Below are 13,066 nucleotides of genomic sequence, written 5' to 3'. Positions count from 1 at the left end.
AAATAGTCACTTCACAGTTTTTTTTTATTATTTTGTCTTATATTCTGCGTTGTTGAAAGCAAATGATTATTTCACCATGTAGGATAATAATAGCAGATCTATATCTGGAGATTTTCTCCATTATCTTGTGGAGAAGAGTTGAACGGCTTCTTCCTTTTGAATTTTAATTTTAACATAAAGACATTAAAAATTCAGAGTAGAGGCTAATTACAATGCAGTAGAACAGGAAAAGAAGTGCTTGACCCCCATACTTGAAGAAACATCCATTAATTAATATACTCCTATGAGCCATGCTTACCCATCCAAACATAGGTCAAAGATGACTTTATAATCAGGATTATTTTGACTGTTCCTTCCAATTCCAGCCTCTCTGCAAAAAGAAATCACATTTTATTATTATCTAATATACTTGAAGCAAATAATACCTGTAAAGCCAATTCAGTGTAATCGGTAAAGGAGGTTACTCTGTCCATGTTCCTGTTATATCAACTTAATGCTCCATATTTCTGGAATTTGAATATCCCAGATTTGTTATCAATGTGGCTTTGTGTGAATACCTCATGACAGATGTAGGTGACAGATGAATGACTGCATCACTGAAGAAGGTCATTCCCTCCCTAAGGCTATTGTGGGTCAACCTACAGCATGTGGACTGCAGAATTTTAAGAAGGCAGCTCATCAACACCTTCTCAAGCACAAGTAGAGATGGGCAATAAATGCTAGCCATTCATGTCCCATGAATGAATATAAAAAAATTCAGTCTGTCATGTCCATGCATCTCTCTGCTAAAGCAAGTTAACTCGTACCACTCCCCTGCCCTTGCCCTGTAGTCCAGTAAATATTTTCCCTTCAGGTGCTTTTGAAAGCTGTAATTAATTCTTCAATATACTCTGTCAGGCAATCCATTCCCACATCCTAACCACTTGCTCCATGAAGATTTTTCCTAATATCACCAGTGGTTCTTTAGCAAAACACATTAAATCAATGGCACCTGAAATCTCTGCCTTCCAGTTCTCAGTCCTTTGAGCATTGGGAACAGTTTTTCTCTATCTACTCAGTCCAGACCCCCTCATTATTTTGAACACCTCTTTCAAATCCCCTTAATCTTATTGAATGAAAGCAACCTCATGCTTTTCAGTCTATCCAAGTACCTGAAGTTCTTCATTCCTGAAACTATTCTCATAAATCCCTATGGTATTTACCTGCAGGATAACAGTAATTACACTTCAAAGGAACTTCATTGGCTCTAAGGCAATAAGGATGTCATGAGGACTTGAAAAGATTTGTATGTCAGTTCTTCTTGATGGTCATTATAGATAGAGGTAGATTTATGAATGCAGCATTTATTTACCTCAGTAAAAAAGTTGCTGGGAGGCACTTCATTCCAACACAATGTCAACGCATTTTTAAAAAATTATATGTGCATTTTAACCTTCGCTTCTCGTTCTTGGTTGACGTTTCATGCAGTCATCGGATTACAGCCCAACTGACCAAACCCATTGGATCCAAGCAGTGCCTGTGCTGGTCTGTCAACAAGTAAGACCCATATGCTCTTGGCAGCATCTTGTCACCTTTTTGTGCTGATCTCTATTTAGCTGCGCCAGGGAGAAGGAGGCTTTACTATTGTTGATATTTGTACCAGGATATCTATAATTTCAGCTGTTATTTCTCTTTCTTGACAGAATCCCATTTTTAAAACTGAATATATTAATTAATTTTCTTAAACTCTGGGTTTTCTTCCATTGTTGCTTTGAACAATGCTTTATCCATTCTTACAGGTAGATCTTGACTTCACACTCAGGATTATTTTGCCTGTTCTTTGACTCTGACTTCCCTGGGAAACACAAATGCCACATAATAAGATGAAAGCACCAGCTGAAATTGGGTGGGAAAGAATCAACGGAAAAGAATATTAATAGAGAAGCTAAGTGAATAAAAAGAGAAGGGAAATAATGGGTTAAAATATTCCAAAATAAAACAAATGAAAGTCAGGAAATATAATCTTGCAGAAAGGACCCAGACAGCACAGTGGAAATGATGTAGAGGGTGTAGATCACAGAAACAAAAATAATATTAAGCAAGGAAAAATAGTTGGAACATTCCTTGGGCTATATTTCATACATTGAAGCAAACATATAGGCTAGTGGATGTTTGATGAATTACTGCCTGTAAACTGAACACTGCAATGTTATAAAATGAATTGATCAGATGCACCTAAACCATGGCTTCAACTATTAATGTTCAGTAGCATCAAATATTTACAGTTTAAGAAAGGGTTTCTGTATCATTGTATGCCATCTGGCTCTGCAGAAGGAATGTGCAGTGCATATTTACTAATCTCAAGATAATGAAAATATGCATGGTTTAATATTTTTTGGTTTAATCTGTTCAATTTTAGCAACAAAAGCGAACTGGCAATGCTGAGCTGCCAAAGAGTAATGTCGCTCTCAGCACAGGTACGTGAAAAAGTAGCAGTTCTGATAAAGGTGAACTTAACTTTTGACATACTTTGGTTTCAGTGTTATGTTGTAAGCTTAAATTCGAGGAAGTACATGCTGCTGCTAAAAAGACAGAGCCATCTGACATTAGCTCTGTGTTAAAGAGCTGAATTGTTTTCACTTAACCTCATTTTATTGGCTTTGTCAAACACCCATGTAAGGCTAAAATTCTATAGAACAGACCGACCTATTTTAAGGGGTCCGTTTTCCACTATAATTATTTTTTGAACCTGATCAGACATGATGTTACATATCTCCAGGCAGGTGGGACTTAAATCCAGACCTTCTGAGGTAGGGGCACTGCCACTGCACCATAGTTTTCCATTGTCAGTGTACCTGAATCGAGTAATGACTGATTTAATTATTGTTGTAATATTTAAATGACTGACTTGCTTCCCCAGAATCAATTTTTCATCCACTCCCTCATTCCAACTCTGTTAAAACTAGAAGTGGACAGTTCAGCTTCTGTTGCAGATTTCATGCATTTCTAGTATGAGTTCAAACCACCTATTTTGAATTAAGTTTCAACCAATATTTATGGATTCTTGGGTTTAAATCATGTCCCCATCTCAGTGATGCAATTTTCAGTTTAATTATGTCATTTCAGTTCCTTACCCTTTTGAGCTCAGTTGCTGCTTCCATTGTCATTTTCTGATTTGGAGCTGAATTGGATCAAATCTCATAACTTTCAACACAAGAGCAGAGATGGTGAGTCACCCTTCAATAAACTTACTGGATAAATTGTTTTCATGGCTTTTTTGTGCAGAAGTTAATCTGAGAAAGATGAAGCCACTGTTGCCCCGGACTGACTCCTACCTGGTACCCATTCAGTTGCCGGTCAACTCTTCCCTCATCCTGCAGCCATCTCCTCACATAACCCTACCAACAATCCAGGGGCACCGCTCCTCAACTGGCAGCAGTAGCGAGTTGGCCAGGAAGCGCAAGCGTGTTCGGATAGCACCAAAGGTAATTTTCATTCTACTATGGCTCATTCTTCTGGGGCACTCGAGCAATCATCATGTCAGCCATAGCCATTCCTACCTGAATGCACACAGTATTTGCGGCAAGGTAGACAATCTAGATGCACAAAAAGAAATACATGGGAATAATCTAATTGCCATTACAGAAATATGACTGCATGAGACCAAGACTGGGATCTGAAGATTTCAAGAATATGTGACATTTAAGAAGGATGGACAAGAAAGAAAAGGAGTTGGCATTGCTATGATAATCAGAGATGGAATCAGTACATTAGTAAGGAAGGACCTTGCGTTGAAGAACAATATGTGGAATTTGTTTTGGTGGAACTAAGAAACAGTAGTTGGCAGCAGACTTTGTTGGAGTTGTTTATAGGCCACCAAATTGTAGTGGTAGTGTGGGGTCTGGTATTAATCAAGAGATGAGAAAAGTCTTTAGCTTGGGCAACAAGTTATCATGGGTGACTTCAATCTGCATATGGACTGGATAAACCAACTGAGTACCAAAGCTGTGGAGGACAAGTTTCTGGAGTGTTTTAGGGATGGTTTTTTGGAGCAGTGTATTGAGCCCACTAAAGGACTTGCTATTTTAGATTTAATATTAAGTAATGAAAATCGGCTAATTAATAATCTTGTAAAAAAATCTGAGATTAGCAGCCAAAATATAATACAATTTTACATAATGTTTGAAAGTGAGGAAGTTCATTCTGAAGCAAGGGTGTGAAATTTGAATAAGGGAAATTATGAAGGTGCGAAGCATGAATTTGCTGAGGTGGACTGGGAAAATGCATTAAAAGGCATGATTGTACATACAAATGGATAGTCTTTAAAGATTTGTTACATGACTTGCAGTAACGATACACTCCTTCAAATTGCAAATTTTCAAAACAGTCAGTCAACTGTGCCTTACAAAGCAAGTTCGGAATTGTGTAAGACTAAAAGAAAAATTTTGCAAAGTTGCCAGCAATAACAACAATTTTGAGGATTTTGAGGGTTCTAGAATGCAGTAAAGGAATACCAAGAAACTAGAAAGGTAAGGGAGCATAGAATGTGAATGTGATCTGGTAAAAGCTTAAAATGGGAAGTAAAAGTTTTCATAGATAACATAAAAATGAGAACTTGATGGGATGAAAGTTGATAAATCCCCAGAACCTAATAGCCTAAACACCAGAATGTTGAAGGAAGTGGCTATTGAGATAGCCAATGCATTAGTGATTATCTTCCAAAATTCAATAGATTCTGGAATGATTCCTGCAGTTTCCAAGGTAATAAATGTCACCATACTATTTGAGGAGGGAATGAGAAAGAGAACAGATAAACTTAAACCTGTTAGCCTTGCATTAGTAGTAGAGAAAATGCTAGAATCTTTTATAAAGGATACAATAAATAGATCCAGCTGATAATGATCTGATTGGCATTGTCAGCAATGGATTTGCGAATCGTAAATCACATTTGACAAATTTGTTGGCGTTTTTGAAGATGTTATTAATAAAGCCCTGCATACATGCATACTGCACAAAGGCATACATACAAAAAAGACATTGGTTGATTGGCAGAGTGACAAAATGTGAAGCACCGTTCCGTAGTACTAGTTCACAGGGTTCACTGAGATGTTCCTTTGGCTTTCTGTTCTTTAATCTCCTTTCTCTGGGTTCTTTCATCTCGTTGCTGTGGAGGCACAAGGTGATTGGTAGACTCACTACAAAGTCTCTTAGTTACTATCAAAAGCAACAGCTTCCAGCAACTAGAGAAAATAACTGGCTCTTGTCAGGCTTCAGATATTTTATTCCAAAGGGAGAGACACATACACACAACCTCACATTCAACAGTCCAAAGTCTCCTCTCTGTATCTTCATACCCACAAGCTGTTCATATGCTAAGGAGCCAATCGGGGGGCTGTTGTCAGGCTGATGATCTTTGGCACCCATGGTTGGTCACAGTTGCACAAACCAGTGAGCAACATGTTACCATCCACAGCTCACCGCTTCCATAGAACCTTTAAACATCCTTCTCCCTTTCACCCCTCCACTTCAATCATAGAATCCATCCAGTGTGGAAACTGGCCCTTCAGCCCAACAAGTCCATACCAACTCTCAGAGCATCCCACCCAGATCCAACCCCCTATATAACCCACCTAATCTACACATCCCTGTACAGTACAAGGCAATTTCCCATGGCCAATCCACCTAGCCCTAGCACATCTTTTGGACTGTGGGATGAAACCAGAGCAAACTCACGCAGACATGGAGGGAACGTGCAGACTGTACACAGACAGTCACCCAAGGATGGAATTGAACCTGGGGGACCCAGGCACTGTGAGGCAGCAGTGCTAACCACTGAGCCACCATGCCACCTGAATAAAGGAGTAGTGTCAACACCACACATAATGAGTTTCAGTAACCTGCTTCAAAAGTAAACAATTCAGTCGACAATGCTTGTTTTTGAAACAGATTTTTTCAATTTTAGTCTATACTCAAAAATACAGAAAATGAAATTTTCTGTACAATCTTTGTAATTTGCCTTACTGATCAGAGACATAAGGATGCCTCTACAGGAAAAAAAAAGTCTTCTGTAATTTAGTTTACTTACTTTGTTGGGAAACCCAGGGAACACTTTATTCTAGTTAAAATAGCCAGAACCTCCAGTAATTTGACACTTTCTAGCATAATCAAGGAAAATTCTTGACTACCCTGAGCCATATCACAATTTGTTGTAGGTTCCGAGGGAGCATGTGTCCTCTGTACCACTGCTACAGGTTTAATACCCAGTATTTTTAGAATTCCTTAGCCATTTCTACAATTGTATACGTCTCCCATTTAATTTCTAGCAATTAGCTTCAATTTGCCCAATCTTATTATATTGGAAGCAAATTCTTTAATTGACATCAATTCTTAGTTTTAACCTTTCTCCTTTTCTTATTTTGGTGTCCATTTATTCCCTAAAACTAATACAGTTTCCAACCCATATTTTCTATTCCTCTGATTCCTCGTAGATTCCCATATGGCAATTTCCCAAATGTGTGAGATATCATGGCTGACCGCCAGAGCAGCTGCTCTTTGGATTTTTGACATCACACTTCACTAAACAAGTCTTAAAGGTTGCTCAAATACTATTTTGGGAATTTTCCGTAATCATAATTTCCCTCACACACACAATTCTTCTCCAGTCATTAAAACCACTGATCCTACAGCATTTCTTTCTGTCATGCATACTCTACAAATGTTCGATTAGATTAGGTTTCTTTATAGTCATAAATTTACATTGAGTTTCAGGGACCAGACTGCTGTTCACATTTTTAGCTGTACCTGTTAGGGCATTCTGCAATATTAAACACTAAGCATCTTTTAGCACTTCAACTTCGTAGCCAACTTTCCAAATGGAGTGAAATATCCTTCATCTCTGTATATTTAGGCATGTTAAATTAAGATTTTTACTTGAATCAAATTTCACAGTGGAATCAGAACTCTCCTTTGAACTGCGATCTCTTCTTTTTTTCCCTTACCCTAAGCTTTTCTCTTGCCAACTAATAATTTCTTAACTCTCTCTCCTGCTCTGTATCTCTCTCTCGCGCACTCACTGTCTGTCACCTCTCACTTATCTCTTTCGCTCAATCTTACTCTCATCCCACTCTTTTGATACAGAAACTTTACCAGGAAACCTAGTTCTTGAAGGGACGATTATCCCAAAGTAAAACACGACAATTTTTCCCCACAGGCACGTGGACTATCACACTGCGTTTTTAACTACCTAGTCCCCTCCCTCTAACATTCTATGTTTGCAGCTTTGAAATTCACCTTAGCACCAAAATAATGGACACTACCTTCGACTTCCCCCATTAACCCACCTGTAACTCAATGTTAATTTTTATCTGATTATACCTGTGAAGTGTGCTGAGATGTTTATTTACATTAAAACTGAAAATGTAATGCAAGATCTTATTTTTCAGAAAAAGATTTAACACTGTTCTTGAATGTGGATGATTTCAAAGTATTTAGTCTTTTATGTTTTTTTTAAGGTTCCAAGCGAGAGTCTGAGTTATAATCATCCTGTAACCTCAATAAAGGATTCTGAGAAATTGATGCTGATTCCAACAATCCCTCCAATTACTGATATTCAAGAGAATTCTGCAACAGCAAAAGCCTGCGAGGTCTCCAAGGAGAGCAGTTCCAGGCGAAAACAGAGGCATGTTCTTCAGCCTATTGAGGAGCCTGTTCTTCTGTTCCCAGAAGCCAGTGAGCCCATTGCAGAGTGTGGACCAGATTTGGGTTTTGTGTCTGGTTTCAATGAATCCAGAACCCTGGAGCAATGCTCAGATTTTGCCAACACCAGCATAGATTATAACTTCAAAACCCCCATTAAAGAGAAGCCCCATGATCTACCTGCCTCCTCCACCCCGAGTAAAGGCACCAGTGAGAGCTCGCCAGTCACTGTAGCAAACAGCTGGAAGATTGCGCTGACCCCTTTGAAAAAAGACGACAGCCTATTTGAGTTCAGTCCTGTGAGGACACCATGTGGTTCCTTCCTAACACCACTGCGTAATAACACAGGCAACCTGAGTTTTAGTAGTACACCATTTAAGGACTTCGCTCTCTTTGAGTCACCACGTGAGCTCTTGAACTCCCCAGTTAAAGATCTTGTGCCTGACACAGGATCCTCCCCTCTTTCAGAGGGCAATTCCAGAAGATGTTCTCGAGAACTTCAGATACATACGAACTGTAACACCAAAGCAAACAAGTCTTTGACTGAAGGCTTGGTCTTGGACACTCTCAATGACAGTCTTAGTAAAATATTCCTGGACATTAGTTTCACTGGCCTGGAGGATGAGGACTACGAACTTGGGAAAATGAGTTGGTCAACACTAATTCCAGAACTGAGATAATTCACTTTGTGAGGAGGGGAGTTTTGCTGCTTAGATGATTTTTATTCTTGATATTAAAACTATTTCATGTTCAAGCTGATGTAGCTATTGAGTCAGAACTAGAAAAATCTTCTTGGACTAAAGCCTTTGGCAATATTTCAGGTTGTTTTTGAAGTCGTCAGCTCCTAGTGTCTGTATCTATAGGTATTTAGTTCCTCACCCAACTGGACTATGCTTATTGTAACTAGATTAATCACTGTTCATTGTTATCCTTTGCACTTGTCTGAGAGTGTCTGCCATACTCTGTATTGATTTGATATGTGTGTGTGCGCGTGTGTGTGTGCGCGTGTGTGTGTGCGCGTGTGTGTGTGCGCGTGTGTGTGTGCGCGCACGCATGCTGTGTTTGCTGCTCCTTTATCTTCCTGGATACAGGACATTGGGCCACTTTTAAAGGCCTTGAGACCTCCCTAGCACTGCATTTCTGATGATAGTCAGCAAATTCCTTGACTTTGACTATACATTTTCTTATTTCTTGGTGTCTTCTCAGGGAATGTCAGAAAGTTTTGTATATTGTACTTGTAAATATATTTTTAAAAATGTAAAGAGAAAACTATGAAGGGGAATATGAGCCCTGTAATGCATAGGGGGAGGAGAATGTGACTTTCTTAATTTCAGTGAAGGTCTGATCTTAACTGAAGCTTGTTGTCTAGTTAATAAGATATGAGATAATGCAGGCAAGTCATAGTTGATCAGTGTTGATATAAATTGTCCATCTTAGTATCTCGGAGATTGACATTAGAAGTTGCATTTCATACAGCAGCTGGCAGCATTCAGTTCCAGCCCAAAAGTTTTTAAACAGAAAATGCTGGAAATTATCAGTATCTGACTAGTTAACAATTTGGACGTAATCAGAACTGCCAAAGATACAGTATTTTTCCAGATTTTTCATTATTTCAGCTTTCTACTTCTTGCAATTTGTTTTTTCTTCATATACTCCAATTCCCAGGAAGAAAGGAACACTTTGTATCTGTATCAGCTTTGTTTTCTGTTGTCAGATATCTGCTCACTGGATCAAGCCCCCTTCTACCTGACCGGTGTAACCACATTATTCTGTGTATTGCTATGTAGGTTGCAAATCATCTAGTTAAAAATATTGAAATTCTCGCTTAAATGTGCGAAGTTTGGGTTTGGTGTTTTAAACATATGATGTATTCCAGATTAAATGTGGTATTGGTACTGAAGGTGAACAGTCCCTTACTGTGACATACTTTAATAAAGTGAACAACAGAATTTGTAATGCAGCACTCTAGAATAGCAGCTACAAATAGTCTTTGAGATGAGAATTTGGAATCTATATTATACTGCAGTTTTAAAATAACCAAGAGCCTTAGGTTGCACCTTGTGCTTCCAAGTTACCTGCTCTTGACTTCCTACTTTAGCAAATAAGAAAATTATCTCTCAGCTAAGGCCTTAACACAGTTCATTGATCACATCTGTCACCCACTTTTGAATAGTTGATGGTTTATCATTAAATTTATATAATTTAATAGTTTGGCATCCTGATGCAGGAATGCATTTCTTCAGGAAACACCAATGGTTCTATCTTCATTCACTATTCTTTAACAGATTCTTTGCTCATCAGTCATTGTCAGGTTTAAGACTTAACAATTAATCCAGCATCAATTGCTATTTACAGAACAAAGTTGTACTAGTGTCTCTTTCCTAATTCATATCTGAAAAGTTTGTCTCTAAACTTTAGACTATGGTCCCCATCTTAGTTAGTTTATCTGTTGTATCTATTCCCCTTAATACTTTGAAAGCATTAATCAAATCACCCATTTGGGTTCTTTTGGAATTTGGAGACTGATTTGTGCAATCTTTCCTCATAATTTAACTTTCCAGTATCATTCCAATAAACTTATGCCTCATTGCTCGCAGTGATATATATCACGGTATGGTGGCCAGAAATGTGGTGTAACCAGAAAGTTGCACAGCTGAAGAACTCTATTCTAGTGCAGTTTCATTTTCTTGGCAATTATTTTCTGCATGTTTTGCATTCTGCTTAATATTTTTATTTTATGGATTTGTTGCTCATTATAAATCTCTTATTTATATTTTAATCAGTTTTATTACAGTCTGATTTGGATACCCTTTCTTTCTCTCATGTATATAATATCTTAACTGTACCATGACTTGGCGTGCATTCCACTGTTTACTAAGTGTTTTATTTTTGCCAATATTGACTTCCTGTCTCCTGATCGAACTCACTAAACGTAGTCTTCTTCACCTTGACTATTCATTTGATTCAAAAAACAAAATGCTGGAAATGAGAAATAAGAACAACAAATCCTGGAAAAACTCAGCAACTGTGGAGAGAGGGTCAGATTTAAAGGGGAGGATTTTACCAATACAATGGAGATCCTCACATCGATCAGAAATGCATTTGTAGGTAGCCAATGAAACTTTTCTCCTAATTTTATGGGCGACGGCTCATAAGTGGTTTCTGAACCCAACTGGAATCACAACAGCCCACGGTTAGGAATTGTGACCAATGAGGAGGCAATGCAGGAGCCTTGCAGCATTGAGGAGGTACTCTGAAAAATAGTTTTAAAAATGTTTGATGATTCAAGGAAACGCCTTTGAGGAAATAGTGAAGACTGCCCATGGCTCCCTCTAAGGTTCTAAAGAACAATCCCCACCAGGCTACAACTGGGTGGCTGCCCTCAATCAGCTGGAAATGGACAATACTTATTCAAATTGGCTTCCCACCTCCTTGTAGCTGGGAAACCAATCTGCAGGAGCTCCCTATGATTTTACTCATTCCCCACTTTGATTTTATTTTTCTCATCTGTACTGAGATAACTGAAGTTCCCAACTATTACTACTTTTAATATTTTTAACTTTGCTGAAATTTACTGCAGATTTACTCCTGTATCTCTTCCCCAGTATCTGTTGTTCCACAGGATACACCCAAAAAAATGCTGTTCTTAGGTCGTCTATTGCATCATCCTTCCCAGAACTAGTCATACCATTTTTGCCATCCTGTATTTTTTCATTCTCAATCCCGCTTGAGTATATGAAATGGTCACATGTAGATGCTTCTGTGAAGCAGAGACCAAGAATGTACTGTGTAGATAAGTTTCACTTTTGTAGCCGGAATGTGTAGCTTCCAATTTCTTTAATTGAGAAGAAAGACTTCCATATTGCCACTCATCATATCTCCTTCTGACAAGTTGTGCATGGAGTTTACCAACCTTCTTTCTCAATCCCCGTATTTATGCAATCCTGCGGTTGTCTACTTTGCATTTCTCTCTGATTTGATTCCTCCTTTCCTGAATTATTATTTATGTCATAATGCTGTTTGTTTTTACCAGTCGTAAATGCTTCTTGTTTCTTTGATGCTTTGCCCTGATGTTCCTCTTCCTGTCCATAAAGTTTTAAGACTTTACCTCACAACACAAACTAACCTTACTTTTGTGGATAATTATCCCAACCCTGATTAGATGCAACCTGTCTTTTTTTTTCCTGCAAGATGCTCATATCCAAATTGGTCTCAGTGCTTTGGGAATCTGAAGCTCTCCCTCCCTTCTGCATCATTTCACAACAGCTATTGCATGCTTCGATTCTATTAAAAACTCTATCAGTAAATCTGCAATTATTTTCAGTCTCATATTTTCCTGTGCGTAAGTTGTCAGGGTGAGAGACAGGCTTTTGAAAGACTCCACATTCTGGTTTGATGTGTCATTAATGCTAGGCCAAATATCCTGCTTCTCTTGTTGCTCTCTAAGTGTTTTCATTTACATTTTTTTCCTTTGAGGAAATGGTGGCCTGTGCATCAAGAGGCGGTTTGAAATTCCTGGGAAGAATGGTTTTCCCTGCACAACCTGTTGGAAGGGTGTGAGCTGTAGATTGCATTTGCCGATTATCCAAGCATTCTCCAATGCTCAGCCGATAAAAGTTTTCTTTTCAGAAATTGACATGTGCAGAAGTTTCTGGGCAGGTAAGCAATGAGCTTCCCTTTCGTACAGGGACATTTTAAAATGCTTAACTAGGCAACTAGTTAAGAGGAGCATTTAGTTCTTGCCAAAGCGATTCAATTACAATGATGCTTGTAGAAATAATTAACTGACGAGACAGTTTGTAATCTTTAAATTTTTTGTTATTCCATGTGTGGTGCTTTGGAGGCTTTTCAATACAGTTTGGCATTAATTTTTTTTGGTTTTTGTGGTGTGATCATGTCAGTGACATCAGGATCAAAACCACTTTGAAATTGTTGTCGGTTGCAACGACCGATGAGACTACTGGTTGCCCCCTTACTGCTGCCAGTCAGAGATGTATTGTTCTCTGTGCTTAACCAATAGAAATTATATTTTTTAAGGACTATGTTTTTTTGTAAAAAGAGTTATGATCTGCTTCTGCTTTGCATTCCGACAACGGGCCTATCAGTGTACTACTGGAACTGCTTTCTCTGACTCCACGCAAACCTGAATTTGTAATGGCTATTAGTTTGGCAGCTAAACATCCCCACAGCTGAGTCACTAGATCATGCGACAGCAACAGTAGTTGTAAATTATGAACAATACAGTTTTTCCAGCTTGCAGTTCATGTAAATATTTCAAAATAACCTAATTGTAAATGCTCCAGATTTTCTTAATGCACCTTAATAAAAAGAACGCAATCTGTGCCTCAGACATATAATTTCAATATAAACAGCCCATTGTGAAACTGTGTGT

The 13,066-nt window shown here is 38.4% G+C and overlaps 1 protein-coding gene across 2 annotated transcripts in view; it reads left to right on the top strand.

Moving 5' to 3' along the window:
- foxm1 (forkhead box M1) overlaps positions 1 to 13,066 on the top strand; it is a 27,427-nt gene extending 14,361 nt beyond the window's left edge. For both annotated transcript variants that reach the window (XM_059652402.1, XM_048548339.2), the window contains exons 6-9: positions 1,468 to 1,536; positions 2,399 to 2,456; positions 3,265 to 3,464; positions 7,491 to 13,066. In XM_059652402.1, the coding sequence (XP_059508385.1) occupies positions 1,468 to 1,536; positions 2,399 to 2,456; positions 3,265 to 3,464; positions 7,491 to 8,354 (1,191 nt within the window). In that variant the 3' untranslated portion in view covers positions 8,355 to 13,066. The remainder of the gene's footprint in view (positions 1 to 1,467; positions 1,537 to 2,398; positions 2,457 to 3,264; positions 3,465 to 7,490) is intronic.

The sequence above is a fragment of the Stegostoma tigrinum genome, chromosome 18 (genome assembly GCF_030684315.1).
Source record: "Stegostoma tigrinum isolate sSteTig4 chromosome 18, sSteTig4.hap1, whole genome shotgun sequence".
NCBI lineage: Eukaryota > Metazoa > Chordata > Chondrichthyes > Orectolobiformes > Stegostomatidae > Stegostoma > Stegostoma tigrinum.
Note: the sequence above shows the minus strand (reverse complement) of the source record. Positions and strands in the feature narration are given on the sequence as shown.